The sequence below is a fragment of the Scyliorhinus canicula genome, chromosome 16 (genome assembly GCF_902713615.1).
Source record: "Scyliorhinus canicula chromosome 16, sScyCan1.1, whole genome shotgun sequence".
NCBI lineage: Eukaryota > Metazoa > Chordata > Chondrichthyes > Carcharhiniformes > Scyliorhinidae > Scyliorhinus > Scyliorhinus canicula.
In genome coordinates this window covers 83,648,921-83,675,047 of record NC_052161.1, presented here as the reverse complement: position 1 = coordinate 83,675,047, position 26,127 = coordinate 83,648,921, and the positions used below count along the sequence as shown (strand labels likewise).

The following is a 26,127-nucleotide window of genomic DNA, read 5'->3' as shown; positions in this document are numbered from 1 at the left end:
ATGTTCATGCCAGCAGGGATCAGATGTGGTTGCCGCCGGTGTGAACCGGTCGGGAACGGCAGGCTGCTCAGCCCATCCGGGTCGGAGAATCGCGGGCCGCCGTGAAAAACGGCGGCCCGCGATTCTCCGAGCGGCGTGTCCCAAAACGTGACACGCCATTTTGGGGGGGTGGGAGAATCGCGGGGGTTGCCAGAGCGGCTCTCCCGCGATTCTCCCACCCGGCATGGGAGCGGAGAATCGCGCCCACAAAATCATGATGGGACTAGATAGGCTAGATGCAGAAAGAATGTTCCCGATGTTGGGGACATCCAGAACTATGGGTCACAGCCTAAGAATAAGGGGTAAGCCATTCAGGACTGAGATGAGGAAGAACATCTCTCAAAAAGTTGTGAACTTCTGGAATTCTCGACCACAGAAAGCTGTTGGGGCCAGTTTGTTGTAAATATTCAAGGGGGAATCTGGATGTGGCCCTTGCGGCTAAAGGGATCAAGGGGTATGGAGAGAAAGCGAGATTGGGATATTGAATGGTGGTGCTGGCTCAAAGGGCCAAATGGCCTACTCCTGCACCTATTTGCTATGCTTCTAACCATCGCCCCTTGACATTCAATGGGCAGCATGGTAGCACAAGTGACTAGCACTGTGGCTTCACAGCGCCAGGGTCCCAGGTTCGATTTCCCGCTGGGTCACTGTTTGTGTGGAGTCTGCATGGGTTAAGGGGTTTGGGTGGAAGTGAGGGCTTAAGTGGGTCGGTGGGCCGAATGGCCTCCTTCTGCACTGTATGTTCTATTACCATTGCTGAATCCCTCCCCCGACTATCAACATCCTGGGGGTTACCATTGATCAGAAACTGAACTGGGACCAGCCATATAAATACTGTGGCTACCAGAGCAGTTCAGAGGCTGGGAATCCTGCGGAGAGTAACTCACCTCCTGACTCTCCCCAAAGCCTGTCCACCATCTACAAGGACACAAGTCCGGACAGTGATCTCTGCTGCCTCACGGCGCCGAGGTTCCAGGTTCGATCCCAGCTCTGGGTCACTGTCCGTGTGGAGTTTGCACATTCTCCCCGTGTTTGCGTGGGTTTCGCTTCCACGCTAAATTGCCCCTTTAATGGAAAAAAATGAATTGAGTACTCTAAATTTTTTTTTTAAGTCAGGAATGTGATGGGATGCTCCCACTCACCTGGATTAGTGCGGCTCCCAACAATACTCGAGAAGCTCAACACCATCCAGGACAAAGCAGTCTTGCTCGATCGGCAGGCTAACCACAAACATTCACTCCCTCCACTACCGATGCATAGTGGAAGCTGTGTGTACCATCTAGAAGATGAATCGCTTTGATTTGATTTATTTATTTATTGTCATATGTATGAGGTACAGTGAAAAGTATTGTTATGCATCCAGTCCAGGCAGATCGCTCCATACATGAATACATAGAAGGTAGATCAATACACAGTGTAAATCCATAAGCATTGACATCGGATGCAGCATAGGGAATAAAGTGCTACAACTGTAGAGATGCGTAGAACTATCAATTCAGTCCACAAAGGGCCTTTCAGGAGTCTGGTAACAACGGGGAGTCTGGCACGACCTTCTCAACCGGATCCTTCCACTTAAGACTGCTAGTATGTCGGGAGAAGGAGCACCGTCTTTTGGTCTGATTTTCCGAACTGCGGTCAGGGGATGGATAGGTCAGTGCCCTTGATGTTTGTGTAGCAGTGGTCAAGGTTGTTGGGGTCCCTGGTGGGACAGGAGATGTGTTGATGGAATTTTGGCAGTACACTCTTGAGGTTAGCCTGGTTGAAGTTCTGTTTCATTGTGATTTATAGCAGTGTACAATTCAAGCGCCTTCCTCACTTCCATCTGAAGTGGGGTGTAGACCGCCGTGATGATGGCAGAAGTGAACTCCCGCGGAAGATAGTATGGACTGCACTTCGCAGTCATGTATTCCAGATCCCAGAAGCAGTAACGCGCAGGGTCGCCACTTCCGAGCACCAAGAGGAGTTGATGAGGCAAACCCCCTCCACCCTTCGCTTTGCCTGATGACGCGGTGCGGTCCATTTGATGAACTGAGAAGCCTTCAGGTTGTATGGCACAGTCCGGTGAGGCGGGGGTGAGCCATGTCTCTCACTGCCCTCTGAGATGTAAGTCTAGCTTTAAGCTCATCCAGCTTGTTTTCGATCGCTTGGACGTTTGCCAGGAGTATGCTGGGGAGAGGAGTCTTGAAACCGCGTTGCGTCAGTCTCAGCTGCAGACCACCGTGTTTCCCTCGCTTCCTAGATTGGTGGCTGCTTCTGGGTTGTCCCGGGATCTGATGAGAGAATCTGACCTTGTGGAAGGTAAGTATTTGTGTCTGGAAGGATCCTGGACTGTTGTTGCGATTTTGGGGTCATGGGGTGGGGGTGGGGGGGGCATTGTTGGTGTCTGGTCGGGCCCCGGGAATTTGCGAAGTTGGATCTTCCTTTCGGTGTCTTCAGGTCCCCATGTGTGGATGTGCGGAGTCTGCACATCCTCCCCGTGTGTGCGTGGGTTTCCTCTGGGTGCTCCGGTTTCCTCCCACAGTCCAAAGATGTGCAGGTTAGGTGGATTGGCCATGATAAATTGCCCTTAGAGTCCAAAATTGCCCTTAGTGTTAGGTGGGGTTACTGGGTTATGGGGTTATGGGGATAGGGTGGAGTTGTTGACCTTGAGTAGGGTGCTCTTTCCAAGAGCCAGTGCAGACTCGATGGGCTGAATGGCCTCCTTCTGCACTGTAAATTCTATGATTCTATGATTCTATGTGGGGTCTTCAGCGCTTTGGGGATGGTTAGGTCATGCTTGAGTTGCTGGCAGGGTCTTTCTGGGTCAGGTCGGATCCAACACCCGGCGGTCGTGTGGGGGGCTCCTGAGATCGGGGCTCGATCAAGGCCTGGTCGGGCCTATTCGTCGGTCCTCTTCTGTTTTCCAATCAGGTGGGTCAGGACGCTGGGCCGTCCTCTCCAAGTCGGGTCTTGCTCCAGGCCAGGTTGGGCCTACCTGTCGGGCTTCTTCTGCTTCCAGGTCGGAGTCGGGTCATCGGTCAGGTCCAGCCTGGTCGGGTTGAGTGGGTCGGTCCTTGGGAGTTAAAGAATCTCCAGATCTGTAAGTAAATATAAAAGAACATGGCAAGTGATTTTATTAGCATTAGAATTAACATTTAAAAGATTAGAATGATTATTAAAGATGTAGGAAGAGGATCTATAGGGGAGAGCTCGCGGAGAGTCGCCATGCTCTGGTGCCATCTTGGGGGAAGAAACTCACCGAGGTTCCTCCAACAGCCTTTCAAACCCACTACATCTATCGTCTGGAAGGACAAGGGGCAGCAAACACTCGGGGAATACCCACCGCCTGCAAGTACCCCCTCCGAGCCCCACGCACACCATCCCAACTGGGAAATATACCGGCCGTTCCTTAACTGTCGCTGGGCCAGATTCCTGGAACTCCCTAACAGCACTGTGGATGTACCTACACCACACGGGACTGCAGGGGGTTCACCTTCTGAAGGGGCAGTGAGGGATGAGCAACAAATATTGGGCCCAGCCAGCAGCACCCATATCGTGTGGCAGAATTAAAGAAATATAAAGTTGAACATGGATAAATGGGAGGTCGTTGCATTTTGGATCGAAGCACAGGATATGCTTATTAATGAGAAGGTGTGAGTCGAGCTGGGTTTGAAGGACGCAGTGATCTCGGGTCACGGATACACCAAGCATTAAAATTTGCACCAGACACTCACAAGGTCATATCGGGAAAAAAATAAAAAAACTAGACTTCATCTCCAGAGGGATGAGATTGATAAGTTACGTTCGGCATCATATTGGTTGGACCACATGCAGTCCAGGTTGCAATATGAGAAAGTTCGATGATACCAGAATTGTATGGGTTTGTACAACGCAAGAGTATTGACACTGTCTCTTGTGGAGGAGAAGGCTATGCGGATGAACTAATTAGGGTCTTTAAAATGAAGAACGGTTACAATCGAGTGGATTTTCTTTGTTATTTGTTCCCGGGATGTTGGTGCCGCTGGCTAGGCCCAATATTTATTTCTCATCCAATGTGTGTGGGTGGGCAGGGCAGTGGTAAACCACGGTATTGCACTGTTTTGCATAGTGCTGTGTTGTACATGCCTGGGCTTGTCCAGGCTGGCTCCGCCTCTGGCTCCTCCACTCAGGCTTATGTATAAAGATGGCAAGTCTCCGCCTCCAACCCAGTTTGGGTCCAGAGGCAGGAGGCTGCTGTTTAGTGTATTAAAGCCTCAGTTACATTCATCACTCGTCATGTGCTTATTAAAGGTGTATCAATTTAATACACTAAACTTTACGATGAACTCCTCACTCAAGTTGGATCGCCTGGAGTTGGACCCACAAGCAGCCGACGCCACAGAAACTTTTGAGCACTGGCTAAGCTTCTTTGAAGCGTACCTCACATCCTTCACCGAAGACTTCACAGACCTCCAGAGGAAGCAGATCCTCCACGCACGGGTGAGCCCAAGAGTCTTTCTTCTCATCAGGGCGCCCCCTCGTATGCGGATGCAATAATGCTACTGAAGGGACAATACGTGAAGTCCGTTAACGAAGTGTATGCTAGGCACCTCCTCGCCACTAGACGGCAACATCCTGGGGAATCACTCGCAGAATTCCTCCGTGCCTTGCAAGCACTCTGCCGGAACTGTGACTGCCAGGCGGTATCGGCTATCCAGCACGCGGAGCTGCTGATCAGGGACGCTTATGTTGCGGGCATGAACTCGAACTATATCCGCCAGCAATTACTAGAAGGGGGGACACTCGGCCTCCCAGAGACAGTCAACTCTCCAACTTGCTGGAGGAGGCCTCCCAGAACATGGGGGCCTACACCTCCGAACGTGCGGCACCCTCGTGGGCCTCGTGGGCGCAGCCATCAACCAGGTGCGACGCAAGCCTATGCCGCACAGTGGCCCACCAACGCCGGGGGCCCAAGGTGCTACTTTTGCGGCCAGAGTAATCACCCCAGACAATGCTGCCCGGCACGGAGCGCAACTTGCAACGGCTGTGGGAAGAAGGGCCACTTTGCAAAAGCCTGCCAGGACCGATCTCCCTCTAAAACTTCTTGGCCCAGCAGCGCTGCCTGGTGCCTGTCGGGGCCTGCCCCAGCTGCCGCGCCACCCGCCATGTGCGACCCGTGGGTGCCGCCATCTTCGCTGCCATCTTCAACTTCGACCGCCACGTGCGATCCATGGGGGCCGCCATCATGGACGCCATCGTCGCTGCCATCCACCACGCGCGACCCATGGCGGACGCCATCGCCGATGCCACCCACCACGCGCGACTCATTGGGGCTGCCATCTTGTGACCACTCCGCAGCCTCCCGGGTGCCCAGCTCACCCGACCGTACTCTGGCCACCGCTACCTCCAACTGGCCTACCAACCGCCTACCGAAGCTCGCTTCCATCATGCTCGACCAGTCCCGGCCGCACCACCTCCCGAAATCTATGATGACCATCCGAATCAACAGGCACAAGACGGCCTGCCTTTTCGACTCCGGGAGCACAGACAGCTTTATTCACCCAGATATGGTAAGGCGCTGCTCCCTCCCCATCCTACCCGCGACCCAGAAAATCTCCCTGGCTTCCGGATCCCACGCAGTAGAAATCCTGGGGTACTGTGTCGCGACCCTTACTGTACAAGTCGTAGAGTACGCTAACTTTAAACTCTATGTCCTTCCCCATCTCTGTGCTGCCCTATTACTTGGGCTCAACTTCCAGTGCCACCTCCAAAGCCTTACTTTAAAGTTTGGCAGACCCCTGTCCCTCCTCACCGTCTGTAGCCTCGCGACCTTAAGGTCGCCCCATCCTCCCTCTTCGTGAATCTCACTCCGGACTGTAAGCCCGTCGTTACCAGGAGCGGATGCTACAGTGCCCGGGACAGGGCCTTTATCAGGTCGGAGGTCCAGCGACTCCTGCGAGAGGGAATCATTGAGGCTAGTAACAGCCCCTGGAGAGCCCAAGTGGTGGTTGTCAAGACTGGGGAGAAGCACCGGATGGTCATCGATTACAGCCAGACCATCAACCGGTACACGCAGCTCGATGTGAGTTTTCTCCACAGTTGACTTGAAGTCCGCGTACCACCAGCTCCCTATCCGCCCGGAGGACCGCCAATACACTGCCTTCCAGGCAGATGGCCACCTCTACAACTTCCTCAGGGTCCCCTTCGGTGTCACCAACGGCGTCTTGGTTTCCAAAGAGAAATGGACCAAATGGTTTGATGTGTTAGGCAGGTTGGTTCGATGTGGACTGCACTCGATGCAGGGAATGCTAGAGACAGACCTCTAACACTGGAGAAGATCCAACACTGTTTTATTCAACGATAGAACTGATAAACATATTCAGCTGTGGGTCGACACTATACTGAACTGACTGGAGACCTAATAGTAGCCTGACCAGACTTACTAGCTACCGCATGGTGTTTGCACTTGCTAGCTCGTGAACTCTGACTGTCTCAGTGGCTGGATCCAGAGAGAGCGGGAAACCTAGTGCCCTCTGGCTTTATAGTGGTAGTGTCCTGTCTGGTGATTGGCTGCTCTGTGCTGTGTGCTTACTGGTCATCCTGTGTGTCAATCACTGCCCGTCTGCACCTCATTATATACATGAGTGGATATTATGACATGGTTGACCAGTACAGGCTGCAGGCCACGTTCCGTACTTAGACAATGTCACTGATGGAACCATCAATTCAGCGAACACGTGTAGTTGGATCTGGACAGAGGCTTTAATACACTTACAACAGAGCCAGCCTATTCGTCGTTGAACTTCAGATGAACTGCAGGCTGGCTCTAAGGCACTGATCTTTATACATCGGTCCCAGGGGGAGGAGTCCTGGGCGGAGCCAAGGGAGGAGCCCAGTACAAACTCTCGCGTACTCCCAGAGCGACTCCCCCTGGTGGTCAGATAGTGCAACTGCACTTACGATGGTGGATAGTGAACATATATACACGGAGTTATATTGGCAACTATATACAGTATTGATCTTACAACGGGTAGATAACGAACATATATACATGGAGTGATATTGGCAACTATATATAGTGTGAATCACATTCACCACAGTCACCATCTGCGGCTATGACCAGCAGGACCATGACGAGAACCTCCGGCACTTCCTCCACATCGCTAAGAACATAACATAAGAACTAGGAGCAGAAGTAGACCGTCCGGCCCTTCGAGCCTGCTCCGCCATTCTATAAGATCATGGCTGATCTTTTCGTGGTCTCAGAACCACTTACCCGCATTCTCACCATGTCCTGTAATTCCTTTATTTTTCAAAAAAACATCTACCCTATCTTTAAATATATTCAATGAAGTAGCGTCTACTACTCCTTTCGGTAGGGAATTCCATACTTTAACCACCCTCTGAGTGAAGAAGTTCCTCGATTCAGTCCTAAATCTGCTCCCCCTAATCTTGAGGCTATGCCCTCTTGTCCTACTTTCACCTACCAGTGGAAACATCCTTTCTACTTCTATCTTATCCATTCCCTTCAAAATTTTATATGTTTCTATTAGGTCCCCTCTCAACCTTCTGAATTCCAGTGAATATAATCCCAATCTACTCAGCCTCTCCTCATACGATAACCCCCTCAACTCCGGAATCAGCCTTGTGAACCTCCTCTGCACCCCCTCTAGTGCTAGCACATCCTTTCTCAAATGTGGAGACCAAAACTGCACACAGTACTCCAGGTGTGGCCTCACCAGCACCTTGTACAACTGCAACATTACCTCTCTACTTTTAAACTCAATCCCCTTCGCAATGAAGGACAAAATTCCATTTGCCTTCCTAATTACTTGTTGCACCTGCAGACCAACCTTCTGTGACTCATGCACAAGTACACCCAGGTCCCTCTGCATAGCAGCATGCTGCAGCTTTTTACCATTTAAGTAATAATCCGTTCTATTGTTACTCCTACCAAAATGCATGACTTCACACTTATTGACATTATACTCCATCTGCCAAACCTTTGCCCACTCACTCAATATATCAATGTTCCTCTGTAAGGTTTTACAGTCCTCAGTACACTTTGCTCTGCCACACACCTTTGTGTCATCTGCAAACTTGGATACCTTACACATAGTTCCCAACTCCAAATCGTCTATATAAATTGTAAATAATTGTGGTCCCAATACCGATCCCTGAGGCACACCACTCGTCACTGATTGCCAGCCAGAATAGCACTCATGTATTCCCACTCTTTGTTTCTTGTTAGACAACCTTATCTTATGCAGCAGCCTCTTGTGCGGTACCTTGTCAAAGGCCTTTTGGAAATCTAGGTACACCACATCCACTGAGTCCCCTTTGTCTACCTTGCTCGAAATGTCTTCATAGAGATTCGTCAAGCATGACCTGCCCTTCATGAATCCATGCTGCGTCCGTTCAATGGGACAATTTCTATCGAGGTGCCCTCCTATCTCTTTCTTGATAATAGACTCAAGCATCTTCCCCACGACAGAGGTTAAGCTAACCGGTCTATAATTCCCCACCTTTTGCCTTCTTCCCTTTTTAAACAGTGGCGTCACATTTGCCGTTTTCCAATCCTCTGCTCCAGTGTTCAGCGAATTTTGGAAAATTACCGCAAGTGCATCTGCTATTACTCCAGCTATCTCTTTCAGTACCCTGGGATGCATTCCATCAGGGCCAGGAGACTTATCTATCCAGAGCTCCATTAGCTTGCCCAACACTTGCTCTTTCATGATTGTAATGGTTTCCAGGTCCTCACCTACCTTATTAGTGTCCTCCACTGTGCAGACTGATACAAAATATTTGTTCAATGCCTCCGCCATTTCATCATATCCCATAACTAAATGACCACTCTCATCCTCTAACGGACCAATGTTTACTTTAGCCACTCTTTTTAGTTTTATATAATTATAAAAACTTTTGCTATCTGTCCTTATATTCTGTGCCAGTTTTCTTTCCGTGTTCTATCTTACTTTTCTTTATGGCTCTTTTCGTGGCTTTCTACTGACCTTTAAAGTTTTCCCAATCTTCTAGTTTCCCGCTGATCTTGGCCACTTTGTAAGCATTCTCTTTCAATTTGACAGCCTCATGTATCTCCTTAGACACCCATGGTAGATTACCTCTTTTCTTACAATTCTTCCTTCTCACTGGATTATACTTTTGTTGAGCACTATGAAAGATTTCTTTGAAAGTACTGTACTCCACTGCTCATCAACTGTCCTACCATAAAATATTTGTTTCCAGTCTACTTTAGCGAGGTCTTTCCTCATTCTATCGTAGTCCCCTTTGTTCAAGCATAGGACCCTGGTATTGGATTCTATCATCACACTCTCCATCTGTATACTAAATTCAACCATGCTGTGATCACTCCTCCCAAGAGGATCCCTAACGATGAGGTCATTAATTATTCCTGCCTCATTACACAGGACCAGATCTAGGATAGCTTGCTCTCTCGTCGGTTCCATTACATATTGTTCCAGAAAACTATCCCGGATACATTCAACGAACTCCTCTTCAAGGCTACCCTGACCGAGCTGATTTGACCAATCTATATGCAGATTAAAATCTCCCATGATAACTGCTGTACCCTTTTCACAGGCATTAGTTATCTCTTCATTTACTGCCCGTCCCAGTGTGATGCTATTATTTGGTGGCCTATAGACTACGCCTATCAGTGTCTTTTTCTTCTTAGAATTTCTCATTTCTACCCAAATGGATTCAACCTCATTCTCCATAGAACCTATATCATCCCTAAATGCCACCCTGATGTCGTCCTTGATTATTAGTGCTACTCCACCTCCCTTACATACCTGTCTATCCCTCCGAAACATCTGGTACCCCTGGATATTTAACTCCCAGTCATGACCATCCTGCAACCATGTCTCCGTAATGGCTATCAAGTCGTATTCATTCGCGATGATTTGTGCCGTTAATTCATCAACTTTATTACGAATGCTACGAGCATTCAGGTAAAGTGCCTTAATGCTGACTTTCTTATCATTATTAGAGAAATTGGACACCATGAGATGTCCTAAGTTATCCTTTTTGCTTCATTCCTAGTCTGCCTTGATCTTAAACCCACCTGCACACATGCTAACCTGCTGCTTATCCTTCCATTCAACTCCCTACTCCCTGTCGCTTTCCCTTCCCCCTGACTCAGAAGTTTAAAGTCCTACTGACCACCCTATTTATCCTTTTCGGTAGAACATTGGTTCCAGATCGGTTCAGGTGGAGGCCGTCCCAACGGTACAGATCTCCCCAGTTCCAAAACTGGTGCCAATGCCCCATGAAATGGAATCCCACACCAATCCCTTAGTCACGTGTTTACTTCCCTAACTTTCTTATCCCTGTGCCAATTAGCACGTGGCTCGGGCAGTAATCCGGAGATTATGACCCTCGAGGACCTGTTTTTCAATTTCTTTCCTAGTGCTTGATAATCCCCAAACAGGTCCTCCACCCTAGCCTTGCCTATGTTGTTAGTCCCAACGTGGACCACAACAACTGGATCCTCCCCCTCCCGCTCCAGTATTCTTTCAAGCCGGTCGAAGATGTCCCGCACCCTGGCAGGCAACACACCATGCGGGACTCCCTATCCGGCTTGCAAAGGATACTATCTGTCCCTCTAATTATAGAATCCCCTATAACAACTACTTGTCTTTTTGCTCCCCCCTCTTGAATGGCCTTCTGCACCATGGTGCCATGGTCAGCTGGCTCATCCTGTCCACAGCCCTGTTCCTCATCCGCACAGGGAGCAAGAATCTCATACCTGTTGGACAAGGTCAAGGGCTGAGGCTCCTGAACTCCGAATCCCCCTACCTGCCTCACTTACAATCACACCCTGTTTTTCCTGAACACTTACTGAATTTGAATTACTTAATCTACCGGGTGTGACTGCCTCCTGAAGCAAAACGTCCAGGTAACTCTCCCCCTCCCGGATGTGCCGCAGAGTTTGACGCTCAGACTCCAGATCATCAATTCTGATCCGGAGTTCTTCCAGCAACCAACACTTGCTGCAGATGTGGTTACTGCCGTTCACAATGGGATCAGCCAGCTCCCACATCATACAGCTACAACACATCACCTGTCCAACCATCTCTACTTATTTAATTAACGTTTACAAATTTATGTTAAATCATTTCTAGTACTTCTCTGCTAAATAAAAAGCTTAATTCAACTACTATAATATTCAATAATAAACTTATACCAAATAAGAGTTTAAAAAAAACAACTTTACCGTATCAAATTGGTTAGAGGAGGAGGGCGGGTGGGAGACACTACACTACACTACACTGACCAACGACCACTACACACGTGTAGTGTCTCGGGTTTAGCCGCCGCCCAAATATATAGGATCACTTACCTGCCCTCCTGGTCTACGTCACCTCCGCTCCCGCTCCTCCCTGCGAAGAAAAAAGCTAAACTCCTGAACCTCACCTATAATAGAGAAAAGTGTGTCTTCCGCACAACCCGCCTCGTCCTAGGGCCCGACCCCGACCGTATGCGCCCCCTCCTGGAACTCCCCCTCCCCCACTGCCCTAAGGCCCTGAAGAGATGCCTGGGATTCTTCTCTTACTATGCCCAGTGGGTCCCCAACTATGCGGACATGGCCCGTCCCCTGATCAAATCCACCATATTTCCCCTGACGGCTGAGGCCCGCCTGGCCTTCAATCGTATCAAGGCAGATATTGCCGAAGCCGCAATTCACGCTGTGGACGAGTCCATCCCATTCCAGGTGGAGAGCGATACGTCGGACTTTGCTCTGGCCGCTACACTCAACCAGGCGGGCAGGCCCGTGGCTTTCTTCTCCCGTACCCTCCATGCCTTCGAAATTCGACACTCCTCCGATGAAAGGAAGCCCAAGCCATCGTAGAAGCTGTGCGACACTGGAGGCATTACCTGGCCGGCAGGCGATTCACTCTCCTCACTGACCAACGGTCGGTTGCCTTCATGTTCAATAACACACAGCGGGGCAAGATTAAGAATGACAAGATTCTGAGGTGGAGGATCGAGCTCTCCACCTACAGCTGTGATATCTTGTATCAACCCGGGAAGCTCAATGAGCCCCCTATGCCGTGGTACGTGCCAGTGCACAGGTAGACCGACTCTGAGCCCTCCACAATGACCTGTCACCCGGGGTTCACGCGTTTTTTTCACTTCATCAAATCTCGCAACCTACCTTACTCCATCGAAGAGTCAGGACCATGACCAGGGACTGCCAGGTCTGGGTGGAGTGCAAGCCGCACTTCTATCAGCCAGACAGAGTAAAGGCCTGGTAAAGGCCTCCCACCCCTTTGAGCGCCTCAGCATCGACTTCAATGGGCCCCTCCCCTCCACTGACCATAACGTGTACTTCCTCAATATTGTTGACGAATACTCAAGATTTCCCTTTGCCATCCAGTGTCCTGACATGTCCTCTGCCTCCATCATCAAGGCCTTTTCACCCTGTTCGAGTTCCCCGCCCACGTCCATAGTGATCGGGGTTCCTCGTTTATGAACGACGAGTTGCGGCAAGTTGTTCCTGCTCTGCAAGGGCATCGCCTCCAGCAGGACGACCAGCTACAACCCCTGGGGACAGGTAGAGAGTGAGAATGCGATGGTCTGGAAGGCCGTCCTGGCCCTACGGTCTAGAAGTCTCCCAGTCTCCCGCTGGCAGGAGGTCCTCTCCGACGCCCTCTGCTCCATCCGGTCACTCCTGTGCACTGCCACCAACGACACTCCTCATGAATGTATGTTTGCCTTTCCCAGGAAGTCCACCTCCGGGGTCTCGCTGGCTGGCAGTCCCAGGGCCCGTCCTCCTGAGGAAGCATGCGAGGAGTCAGAAAACCGACTCCCTCATCGAGAAAGTCCTGCTCCTCCATGCAAACCCACAATATGCCTACGTGGCACATCAGGAGGGCGACAGGACAGTCTCCCTTCGGGATTTGGCACCTACAGGTTCCCCAGTGACCATCACCACCACCGCCGACCCTACACCGTCTTCCCCCACCCCAGCCCACCTACCTCATGAACTAGCACCCGCCGGCCCACCGGCGACAATCACCACCACCTCCGCCCATGTACCGCTCCCTCCTTCACTGACTCAAAGGAAGTAAGGGGGAAAGTGCAAGACAGAGAAGACATAGTCAAAAATCAAAAAGGGCGACAGTACAAGGTACAGTGACTGAGGGGAGCTCAGTGAATAGGCCCAGTAATACTAAAAGGAGTAAAACTGGAGATGTTAAGATTCAAAACAGAGGTAAAAAAACCAACATAAGTGTACCTTACCTGAATGTTCGTAGTATTCGGAATAAAGTAAATGAGTTGATGGCGCAAATCATCGTGAATGACTATGATTTAGTGGCCATTACTGAAACATGGTTAAAGGATGGTCACGACTGGGAGTTAAATATCCGAGGGTATCAAACTATTCGGAAGGACAGAGTGGATGGTAAGGGAGGTGGTGTTGCTCTGTTATTTAAGGATGACATCCGGGCAATAGTTAGGGATGATATCGGTGCTATGGAGGATAAGGTTGAATCCATTTGGGTGGAAATCAGGAATAGTAAGGCGAAAAAGTCACTGATAGGAGTAGTCTATCGGCCACCAAATAGTAACGTTATGGTGGGGCAGGCAATAAACAAAGAGATAACTGATGCATGTAGAAATGGTACAGCAGTTATCGTGGGGGATTTTAATCTACATGTCGATTGGTTTAACCAGGTCGGTCAAGGCAACCTTGAGGAGGAGTTTATAGAATGTATCCGCGATAGTTTCCTAGAACAGTATGTAATGGAACCTACGAGGGAACAAGCGGTCCTAGATCTTGTCCTGTGTAATGAGACAGGATTGATTCATCATCTCATAGTTAGGGATCCTCTCGGAAGAAGCGATCACAATATGGTGGAATTTAATGGTGAGAAGGTAAAATCAAAATCAAATACTAGTGTTTTGTTTTTAAACAAAGGAGATTACAATGGGATGAGAGAAGAACTAGCTAAGGTAGACTGGGAGCAAAGACTTTATGGTGGAACAGTTGAGGAACAGTGGAGAACCTTCCAAGCGATTTTTCACAGTGCTCAGCAAAGGTTTATACCAACAAAGAGGAAGGACGGTAGAAAGAGTGAAAATCGACCGTGGATATCTAAGGAAATAAGAGTATCAAATTGAAGGAAAGAGCATACAAAGTGGCAAAGATTGGTGGGCGACTAGAGGACTGGAAAATATTTAAGGGGCAACAGAAAGCTACTAAAAAAGCTATAAAGCAAAGGGAAACCCCAGAGGGCAGGGGCGCGTCCACCGGACAAATATGGTTAACCCCACAGGAGCAAGGGGGCAGAAGCCCCCCACCAGAATAGTCACCTGGAACGTAAGGGGACTTAATGGCCCAGTGAAGAGATCTAGAGTCCTCACCCACCTTAGAAACATGAGGGCCGACATAGTCTTCCTCCAAGAGACGCACTTGAGGGAGCAGGACCAACTGCGGGTAAGAAAGGGCTGGGTGGGACAAACCTATCATTCCTGTTATGGGGCAAGGGCCAGGGGGGGTGGCGATCCTGATTGGCAAGAGGACAATGTTTAGGGCGACAAAGACGGTTACGGACCCAGGGGGACGGTATGTCATGGTCAGCGGGGCCCTGGATGGGGCGCCGGTAGTCCTAGTTAACGTGTATGCGCCCAACTGGGACGACACGAGCTTCATCCAAAAGACCATGGCAGAAATCCCGGACATAGCGACGCACCGACTAATCATGGGGGGGGACTTCAACTGTGTACAGGACCCAACGACGGACAGATCAAACCCCAGAACGGGGAAAACCTCAAACATGGCAAGGGAACTCAGTCACTATATGGAGCAGATGGGAGCAGTAGACCCCTGGAGATTCGCCCACCCGGGGGAGAAAGAATTCTCTTTCTTCTCCCCAGTACACAACGTGTACACCAGAATTGACTTCTTTGTGGTGGGGAAAACGGTGCTTCCAGAGATAGACAAGGTGGAATACTCCGCAATTGTGATATCAGACCACGCTCCACACTACATGGATGTGCGGCTAGAGACGGGAAGGGCCCAGCGCCCCAAATGGAGGTTGGACGGTGCCTTACTAGCTGACAAGGCCTTCAGCGAAAGGATAGCGCAGGCCATAGCGGAGTACACTGCGATCAACCAAAACGGGGAGGTCTCACCCTCCACGTTCTGGGAAGCGCTTAAGGCCGTACTAAGAGGGGAAATCATAGCCTACAAAGCGCAAAGAGATAGGGAGGAAAGGGTGGCTAGGCAGAAGCTGGTCGACTCCATACTGGAGGTAGACCATAAATACTCCGAGGCCCCGACCGTAGAACTCCTGGCGGAGAGGAAAGAATTACAAAGGAACTTTGACCTGCTCTCCACCAGGAAAGCAGTACACCAACTCCGCCAGGCACGCGGGGCCCTATACGAACACGGAGACAAAGCCAGCCGCCTGTTGGCCCACCAGCTGAGAAAGCAGGCAGCCAGCAGAGAAATTGCGCAAATCAGAGATACCAGAGGCACGTTGGAAACAGAACCAGAGAGGATTAACAAAACCTTCAAGGCCTTCTACCAAGAGCTGTACACCTCAGAGCCCCCAACGGGGAAGGCTGGGATGAACCGGTTTCTTGACGGACTGGACATACCAGTTGTGGGAGAGGGCAGAAAACGGGATCTGGAAGCACCACTAGCACTGGGAGAGATCATGGACAGCATTAGCTCCATGCAGGCGGGGAAGGCGCCGGGACCGGACGGATTCCCGGCGGACTTCTACAAAAAATTTGCGACAGCGCTGGCCCCGCACCTGCGGGAGATGTTCACAGACTCGCTAGCTAGGGGCACATTGCCACCCACGTTAGCACAGGCCTCAATCTCGCTGATACCTAAGAAAGACAAAGACCCAACGGAATGTGGGTCATACAGACCCATATCTCTGCTGAATGCAGACGCCAAAATACTGGCCAAAATCCTAGCCAAGAGGCTAGAAGACTGTGTACCTGAGGTGGTCACAGAGGACCAGACGGGCTTTGTCAAAGGTAGACAGCTTACCGCGAACATCAGGCGCCTGCTGAACGTGATAATGACCCCCTCCGGGGAGAGAACACAAGAGGTGATCGTCTCCCTGGACGCAGAAAAGGCCTTCGACAGAGTCGAGTGGAAATACCTCATAGAGGTACTGGAGCGGTTCGGGCTTGGAACAGGGTTCACCGCTTGGGTAAAGCTCCTGTACAACGCTCCCATGGCGAGTGTACAGACCAACAATACCAACTCCCAATACTTCCAGCTGCACAGGGGCACCAGACAAGGATGCCCACTGTCCCCGCTGCTGTTCGCACTAGCAATTGAACCGCTAGCAATCGCGCTCAGGGCAGCAAAAAATTGGAGGGGGATCCGAAGGGGAGGTAGAGAGCACAGAGTCTCACTCTATGCGGATGATCTGCTCCTCTATATCTCGGACCCACAAAGCAGCATGGACGGAATCATCGCGCTCCTGAAAGAGTTTGGAGCCTTCTCGGGCTACAAACTCAACATGAGCAAAAGTGAGATCTTCCCAGTACACCCGCAAGGGGGGGGGGGGGGGGCAGCACTAAAGGGGCTGCCGTTCAATCAAGCCCGACATAAATTCCGCTACCTGGGGATCCAAATAGCCCATGACTGGAAAGGGATCCACAAATGGAACCTCACCAGCCTGACGGAGGAAGTTAAAAAGGACCTGCAAAGATGGAACACACTCCCGCTCTCCCTCGCGGGTTGAGTTCAGACGATCAAAATGAACGTACTGCCCAGGTTCCTCTTCCTGTTTAGATCCATTCCGATCTACATCCCCAAGGCCTTTTTCAAAGCGCTGGACAAACTCATCATGGCGTTCGTATGGGGGGGTAAAAATGCTAGGATCCCAAAGAAGGTCTTACAAAAAACAAAAACCAGGGGAGGGCTAGCCCTCCCGAATCTACAATTCTACCACTGGGCAGCAACAGCCGAGCGAGTAAGGGGATGGATCCAGGAGCCAGAGGCTGAGTGGGTGCGTGCGGAGGAGGCCTCCTGCATGGGAACCTCCCTCCGGGCCCTCGCCACGGCAGCACTCCCATCCCCACCCAAAAAACACTCCAGCAGCCCAGTGGTGACAGCCACCCTCCAATCCTGGAACCAACTGCGGCAGCAACTTGGCCTGACCAAAATGTCGAACAGGGCTCCCATCTGCAACAACCATAGGTTCACACCAGCACTGACTGACGCCACCTTCAAAAGGTGGAGGCAGGACGGGGGGACACTGACAGTCAGGGACCTATACACGGACGACAGGATCGCAACACTGGACGAACTGACAGAGAAGTTTCAGCTAGCTGGGGGGAACGAGCTACGGTACCTGCAGCTCAAAAACTTCCTACGAAAGGAGACAAGGACGTACCCACAACCGCCACGACAGACACTACTGGAAGACCTACTGGACGCAAGTATCCTAGAGAAAGGGAACTGTAGTGACATGTATGACCGACTGGTAGATAGGGACGACACCGTACTGGATGCAACAAGAAGGAAATGGGAGGACGACCTGGGGATGGAGATAGGGTGGGGACTCTGGAGCGAAGCACTGCATAGGGTCAACTCCACCTCCACGTGCGCAAGGCTCAGCCTGACGCAACTAAAAGTGGTACATAGAGCCCACTTAACAAGAACCCGTATGAGTAGGTTCTTCCCGGAGGTGGAAGACAGATGTGAACGGTGCCAAAGAGGCCCGGCCAACCACGCCCACATGTTCTGGTCTTGCCCCAGACTCGTGGAGTACTGGACAGCCTTCTTCGAGGTTATGTCCAAAGTGGTGGGAGTGAGGGTGGAGCCATGCCCGATAGTGGCGGTCTTCGGGGTTTCAGAACAGCCAGATCTATTCCTGGGGAGGAGGGCGGACGCCCTTGCCTTTGCCTCCCTGATCGCCCGCCGTAGAATCCTGTTTGGCTGGCGGTCAGCAGCACCGCCCAGAGCTGCGGACTGGCTGTCCGACCTCTCGGAATCTCTCCAAATGGAGAAAATCAAATTTGCCATCCGAGGGTCGGACGACGGCTTCCACAGAACGTGGGAGCCATTCATGCAACTGTTCCGGGACCTATTTGTGGCCAATGTACAAGAGGAAGAATAGTCGGGGGAAGGTAGTGGGAGGGGGGGGGGGGGGGGGCTACAGGTTCGGTACGGGGGGTCGATGGCTGGCTAAGGCCCAAAACCAAACTAAATAAACATGTTGAGGGGGGGGGGGGGGGGGGGGGCGGGCGCAGTTACTACTACGAAGATGCTTACCTGTAAATATGTATGTTAATTTTTGCGTGTTTGTTTGTTGTTTTTTTTTTGTTCTTTTTCTCTCCTAACAATTTGTAATTTGTTCAACATAAAATATGAAAACTGAATAAAAACATTTATAAAAAAAAAGCTATAAAGAAGAGTAAGATAGAGTAAACTTGCTCAGAATATAAAAGCAAGACAGCAAAAGTTTTTACAAATATATAAAGCAAAAAAGAGTGGCTAAGGTAAATATTGGTCCTTTAGAGGATGAGAAGGGAGTTTTAACAATGGGAGATGAGGAAATGACTGAGGAACTGAACAGGTTATTTGGGTCAGTCTTCACAGTGGAAGACACAAATAACACGCCAGTGACGGATAGAAATGAGGTTATGACAGGTGATGACCTTGAGAGGATTGTAATCACTAAGGAGGTAATGATGGGCAAGCTAATGGGGCTAAAGGTAGACAAGTCTCCTGGCCCTGATGGAATGCATCCCAGAGTGCTAAAAGAGATGGCCAGGGAAATTGCAGATGCACTAGTGATGATTTACCAAAATTCACTAGACTCTGGGGTTGTCCCGGTGGATTGGAAATTAGCAAACGTGACACCACTGTTTAAAAAGGGAGGTAGGCAGAGAGCAGGAAATTATAGGCTAGTGATCTTAACGTCGGTAGTAGGGAAGATGCTGGAATCTATCATCAAGGAAGAAATAGCGAGGCATCTGGATAGAAATTGTCCCATTGGGCAGACGCAGCATGGGTTCGTAAAGGGCAGGTCATGCCTAACTAATTTAGTGGAATTTTTTGAGGACATTACCAGTGCAGTAGATAACGGGGAGCCAATGGATGTGGTATATCTGGATTTCCAGAAAGCTTTTGACAACTTGCCACACAAAAGGCTGCTGCATAAGATAAAGATGCATGGCATTAAGGATAAAGTAGTAACATGGATAGAGGATTGGTTAATTAATAGAAAGCAAAGAGTGAGGATTAATGGGTGTTTCTCTGGTTGGCAATCAGTAGCTAGTGGTGTCCCTCAGGGATCCGTGTTGGGCCCACAATTGTTCACAATCTACATAGATGATTTGGAGTTGGGGACCAAGGGCAATGTGTCCAAGTTTGCAGATGACACTAAGATGAGTGGTAAAGCGAAAAGTGCAGAGGATACTGGAAATCTGCAGAGGGATTTGGATAGGTTAAGTGAATGGGCTAGGGTCTGGCAAATGGAATACAATGTTGACAAATGTGAGGTTATCCATTTTGGTAGTAATAACAGCAAACGGGATTATTATTTAAACGATAAAATATTAAAGCATGCCGCTGTGCAGAGAGACCTGGGTGTGCTAGTGCATGAATCATCAGAAAGTTGGTTTACAAGTGCAACAGGTGATTAAGAAGGCAAATGGAATTTTGTCCTTCATTGCTAGAGGGATGGAGTTTAAGACTAGGGAGGTTATGCTGCAATTGTATAAGGTGTTAGTGAGTCCACACCTGGAGTATTGTGTTCAGTTTTGGTCTCCTTATTTGAGAAAGGACGTACTGGCACTAGAGGGTGTGCAGAGGAGATTCACTAGGTTAATCCCAGATCTGAAGGGGTTGGATTACGAGGAAAGGTTGAGTAGACTGGGACTGTACTCGTTAGAATTTAGAAGGATGAGGGGGGATCTTATCGAAACATTTAAAATTATGAAGGGAATAGATAGGATAGATGCGGGCAGGTTGTTTCCACTGGCGGGTGACAGCAGAACTAGGGGACATAGCCTCAAAATAAGGGGAAGTAGCTTTAGGACTGAGTTTAGGAGGAACTTCTTCACCCAAAGGGTTGTGAATTTATGGAATTCCTTGCCCAGTGAAGCAGTTGAGGCTCCTTCATTAAATGTTTTTAAGGTAAAGATAGATAGTTTTTTGAAGAAAAAAGGGATTAAGGGTTCGGGCCGGAAAGTGGAGCTGAGTCCACAAAAGATCAGCCATGATCTCATTGAATGGCGGAGCAGGCTCGAGGGGCCAGATGGCCTACTCCTGCTCCTAGATCTTATGTTCTTATGTTAACATCTGGGTGAAAAATGCAGACAACACGCTGCCGGACGCGCAGGTCTCGACACTGGTGCCCACAGCACAGCCGGGACTGAGGCGATCACGGCTGAAGGTCAAGGCCCCCGACAGACTTGACCTTTAAGACCACTTCACCCCCGCCAGACTTTTTTTGAACAGGGGGTGAATGTGGTAAACCACGGTATTGCATGGTATTGCTGTGTTGTACATGACTGGGCTTGTCCAGGCTGGCTCCGCCTGTGGCTCCTCCCCTGGGGATTATATATAAAGGTGGCAAGTCTTCGCCTCCGACCCAGTTCGGGTCCAGAGGCAGGAGGCTGCTGTTTACTGTATTAATGCCTCAGTTACATTCATCACTCGTCGTGTGCTTATTGAAGGCGTATCACTAATTAAGGTCTTTGAAATGAAGAACGGTTGCAATCGAGTGGATTTTCTTTGTTATTCGGTCCTTATTTATTTCTCATCCAATATGTGTGGGTGGGCAGGGCAGGGATGTAGTGTGTCCGTGAACCGTGCCTCATCCCACTGTGGGATAGAATGAACCACTGACTGATCTCTCTCTCTCTCTCCCTCTCCCTCTCTATCTTTCTGTTCTCTCTCTTTCTCTCCCTCTCTGACTCTCTCTTTTACCTCTCTCTCTCTTGTCTCTCTCTCACTGTGTCTCTCCCCATGTCGCTCCTCTGTCTCTCTCCCTCTCTCTGTCTCTCTTTTCTCTCTGTCTCTGTCTCTCCCATTCTCTCTCTCTCTCCCCCTCTCCCTTATCTCACTGTCTCTCCCTCTCTGTCTCTCTTTGATTCTCTCTCTTCCCTGTCTGTCACTTCTCTTTCTGGCTCACTCGCTCGTACCCTCTCTCTCTCTCCTCTCTCTCCACCTCTTTCTCTCTGTCTTTCTCTTCGGCTCTGCAAGATGTGGGTGCCTCGGAGGATTTGCAAGTCGCCCGAGATAACCTGCAGAACACGACCGAGAGCTACCTGAAACTCCAGCAGCAAGCCAAGCACAGAGAGCAGTTGGATTGTACACGTTTCAAAAACACCACCGAGCACTGGTTGCACCTGTTCTGCGAGAAGTACGGTGAGCGCCTGACCAAGTCTCTTCTTACGAGGAGGGTGCGGAGAGGATGAGGCTTGTTCAGAGCCCTCGCAATCCCCTCCGCCCCCCCCCAACCTCCTCCCGCCCATATCTCGAACCTGTTGCACAGGGTCAAGAGGAGGAACATGGGCTTTACTGATAGGGGCGTAGAGTACAAGAGCAAGAAGGTTATGTTGAACTTATACAAGTCACTAGTTAGACCTCAGCTGGAATACTGTGCACAGTTCTGGGTACCACACTACAGGAAGGTTGTGAACACATTGGGGAGAGTGCAAAAGAGGTTCACAAGAATGGCTCCAGGGGTGAGAACCTCAGTTATGAGGATAGATTGGAGAGGTTGAGGACTGTTCTCCTTGGAGAGAAGATTTGATAGAGATGTTCAAAATCCCACTATTAAAAGATCAAAAACGAGGGCACATATTTAAAGTGATTTGAAAAAGAAGCAAATTTGATGTGAGAAAAATAAATTCACACAGCGAGTTGGGTCTGGAATGTACTGACTGGAGGTGTGGCGGAGGCAGGTCCAATTGAGGCAGTGCAGAACACATTAGATGATTATTTCAGTGGAAACAATGTGCAGGGGTAGGGTGAAGAGCTAAGGGAGGGGCACTAAGTCACAATGCCCGTTGGGAGAGCATGGACTGAATGGTTTCCCTCTGCACTATCACAATTGTGTAATCCAGCCCCTCTCGAGCCTGTTACACAAGAACAGGAGGATGCATTTTCAGCCCCTCCCGAGACTGTTACACAGAAACAGGTGGAGGCCCATTCAGCCCCTTTTGAGACTGTTGCACAGGATCGGGAGGAGACCCATTCAGCACCTCTCAATTCTGTTACACAGGATCGGGAGGAGACCCATTCAGCACCTCTCAATTCTGTTACACAGGATCGGGAGGAGACCCATTCAGCACCTCTCAATTCTGTTACACAGGATCGGGAGGAGACCCATTCAGCACCTCTCAATTCTGTTACACAGGAACAGGAGGAGGCACATTCAGTCCCTGTCGAGACTGTTACACAGGAACAGGAGACTGATTCAGTCCCTGTCAAGACTGTTACACAGGAACAGGAGACTGATTCAGTCACTGTCAAGACTGTTACACAGGAACAGGAGACTGATTCAGTCACTGTCGAGACTGTTACACAGGAACAGGAGGCGACTGATTCAGTCCCTGTCAAGACTGTTACACAGGAACAGGAGACTGATTCAGTCACTGTCGAGACTGTTACACAGGAACAGGAGGCGACTGATTCAGTCCCTGTCGAGACTGTTACACAGGAACAGGAGACTGATTCAGTCACTGTCGAGACTGTTACACAGGAACAGGAGGCGACTGATTCAGTCCCTGTCGAGACTGTTACACAGGAACAGGAGACTGATTCAGTCACTGTCGAGACTGTTACACAGGAACAGGAGGCGACTGATTCAGTCCCTGTCGAGACTGTTACACAGGAACGTGAGGAATAAAGCCCCTTTTTTATGGGATGGGGGTGTGGTGAGGGGTCCCACAGTTTAGAGAGCACAAATAGCATTGCTATCTCAGTATGCCTTCCTGAATCTTTCCACTTCCTCTCTCTCTCTATCTCTCGCTCTTGGTGCAGAATGTCCCTCACGGATTTGCGATCCTGGCTGGCTCCTGTTCTCACGAAGCTGCTTCCTGTTAACCAATACCAGGCTCAGCTGGGAGCAGAGCAAGGACCTGTGCTTGAGTAAGCACGGACACCTGGCCATTGCCAACCATGATCAGGTGCAGGTACGGATTTCTCCCTCTGTGCTCCGCCCTCCCTTCCAACGCATCCTTTCATCCCTAAGATCCAGACTTTCCAATCAGCTGCCTCTCCTATGTCCCTTCTCCCTCCTTCTAGCCCACCTGGACAAACACCCCCCACCCAGCCTGTCAGAGCCACAAAACTCACATTTGTCTCTCGTACCTCCCCTCCATGCCCTCCCAGAGCTTCATATAGTGGCTGACATCGTACACTTACATCCGCCGAGGTGGCTACTTCACATCTCCTCGAGTTAGGAGCAGGAGTAGGCCACTCGGCCCCCTCTGCCATTCGTTGAGATCATGGGATCTGATTGTAACCACAGCCCCACACCCCTGCCTATCCGCCCCCCCCCCCCTAACCTTTTGCCCCTTTGTCAATCAAGAATCTATCTGCCTTAAACATATCCAAAGGCTCGGCTTCCAATGCCTTTTGAGAGCTCCCAGAGGTTGCAAACTCTCCATTGAACACGGATATCTCTGGTGTCTTAAGCTTAGCCATCTCAGGGTAGTGTTCTCTTGTCCTAATATTCTTTTTACTCTCTGTCTGTATGTCTGTCTGCTTCTGTCTCTCGCTCTGTCTCAATTTCTCTCTCACTCTCATTCTCCCTCTCTTCTCAGCTTGGCTATACCAGAAATCTAACTCACGGTTAATAGAGTCCTTCAATTAACAAGTATTAGCTCCCTTTGGAAGCACCCATAATTTTAACCGATTTGTGCATCAAGAGCAAGAGAGAGATGTTTCCTTCACTCTAGCTTGTTCATAACCTTCAACCTAAACTGCTTGAGCCGAGAGCTACCCCAACATCCTCGTCCACGTATTGATCCTTTTTTATCTCCCAGGCAACCTGGTTGCATGATCATTCACTGGCATCCAGCCTTTTGTTCCCCATCAAAACCAGCAATAAGATCCTAGTTCTTAAAGGGATTACCCATGTAAAATATTGGGTTTGTACCCTCCAGCACACACAGGTGATCGTGATCTCCTTCTGGTCCCTGGATTTTAGCCAATGGCGTGAACAGTTCTTCCCTTTCAGGCATTGTCCCACTTTTCTTAAAATCTGCTGCATCGACAAATACATGGATAGGATGGGTATCGAAGGATATGGCCCTAGGAAGTGCTGAGGGCTTTGGCCCAGGGTGGTATCATGACCGGTACAGGCTTGGAAGACCAAATGGCCTGTTCATGTTCTGTATTGATCTTCGTTCTTTTGAAACCCTCCCACCCCCCGCCATCCTTGCAAACGACTGTCCCATTTGCAGCCTTCCTTTCCTCGCTAAAGCTCTCGACCACGTTGCCCCCTCCCCACCCTATTACCCCAAGAGCCCTTTACGCTGTTTCACCACTAATGAGACCGTTATTCCTCGGCAGAATTTTCTCTTCGAGCAAGCAAAGGAAATGGCCTATTGGATAGGAATGAGTGACTCACTGACTGAAGGGAACTGGATCTGGATGGATGGGTCGAAGGTCAAGGATGGGATAACGTGAGTAACAACTGTCTCGGGGTGTCAGGGCGGCAGGATACGCACACGTGGGTCAGTGCCTTAGGCAGCTGGATGAGGGAGTTGGTTTTAGTTGGAGGTATAGGGTCAGGGAAAGTTTCAAGAGTTCGACAAAGGGTTAGGCAGAGGGTGATGGAGTTAGGCAGGGGGTGAGGGGATTAGGCAGAGGGTGAGGGGGTAGGCAGGGGGTGAGGGGGTTAGGCAGGGGGTGAGGGGGTTAGGCAGAGGGTGAGGGGGTAGGCAGGGGGTGAGGGGGTTAGGCAGGGGTGAGGGGTTAGGCAGAGGATGAGCGGTTAGACAGAGGGTGAGGGGGTTAGGCAGGGGGTGAGGGGATTAGGCAGGGGGTGAGGATATTAGGCAGGGGTGAGGTGTTAGGCAGGGGGTGACGGGGTAGGCAGGGGGTGAGGGGTTAGGATGAGGGGGTTCGGCAGGGGGTGAGGGGATTAGACGGGGTGAGGGGGTAGGCAGGGGGTGAGGGGGTTAGGCAGGGGGTGAGGGGATTAGGCAGGGGTGAGGGGTTAGGCAGAGGGTGAGGGGGTTAGGCAGAGGGTGAGGGGTTTAGGCAGAGGGTGAGGGGTTAGGCAGAGAGTGGGGGTTAGGCAGAGGGTGAGGGGTTAGGGTGAGGGGGTTAGGCAGTGGGTGAGGGGTTTAGACAGAGGGTGAGGTGTTAGGGTGAGGGGTTAGCCCTCACCCTAACACCCTAATGCCCAGCCAAATTATGGGTCGCTTTCCAGGACAGGCAGCACTACTTTATGGCCCCTGCGGACGCGGACAAATATGTCCAAGAGAACGGGCCGGGGAGGCAGCAACAGGAGCCACAGTGCAACGGTTACCCAGAGAGGCTGAAACGCTAAAATACAATTTGTGTGGAACTGTACCGTCTGGCGCTGAACCTCAGAGTTAAAAGGCAGATAGGAGGATGCGAGGGCAGCAGAGCGCAGGAGACGGTGAGGAGGAGGAAGAGGGGGAAGAAAGTAGCGGGAGAAGGATAGGCCTAGACTGACCTCAGGAGGGGGGGTGGGCACCACACTAGCGGGAAAGCTAGCGCCAGAAGGTAGGAGTGAGGTGTGGGCCACAACACATCTCCCGCAGGGGAGAGAGCACCTGGTGACAGGGGGGTGAATGGGGTGGGGGGTGGGGGGGGGGGGGTGGGGGGGGGGGGCGCGAATAACAGGAGGGGGGTGGAGAATTAGAACCACAGACAGAACAAAGGGATTGTCATAATATGCACTCATACACAACATGAGGTAAAGACAGACAGTGATAGACAGTCAGGTTAGCCAATCAACACACAGGACAGAACACAACCAATCACTAGACAGAACACTTCCAGCTATAAAACACACGAGTCTCTTTCCACTGGTGACAACTGTAGTGACAGTCAGGGTGTATATATTAGTTAGCACCTTCTACACGTGGCCAAGGGCTAGCCTAGTCTAGTTAGTTGGAGTTAGTATACTTAAA

At 50.4% G+C, this 26,127-nt stretch overlaps 1 protein-coding gene across 1 annotated transcript in view; it reads left to right on the top strand.

Annotated features, from left to right (window-relative positions):
- LOC119979240 (C-type lectin domain family 6 member A-like) overlaps positions 1 to 26,127 on the top strand; it is an 86,818-nt gene that overhangs the window by 35,819 nt on the left and 24,872 nt on the right. Inside the window, exons 4-6 of the mRNA XM_038821171.1 lie at positions 21,212 to 21,376; positions 22,997 to 23,148; positions 24,533 to 24,645. Coding sequence (XP_038677099.1) covers positions 21,212 to 21,376; positions 22,997 to 23,148; positions 24,533 to 24,645 — 430 coding nt within the window. The remainder of the gene's footprint in view (positions 1 to 21,211; positions 21,377 to 22,996; positions 23,149 to 24,532; positions 24,646 to 26,127) is intronic.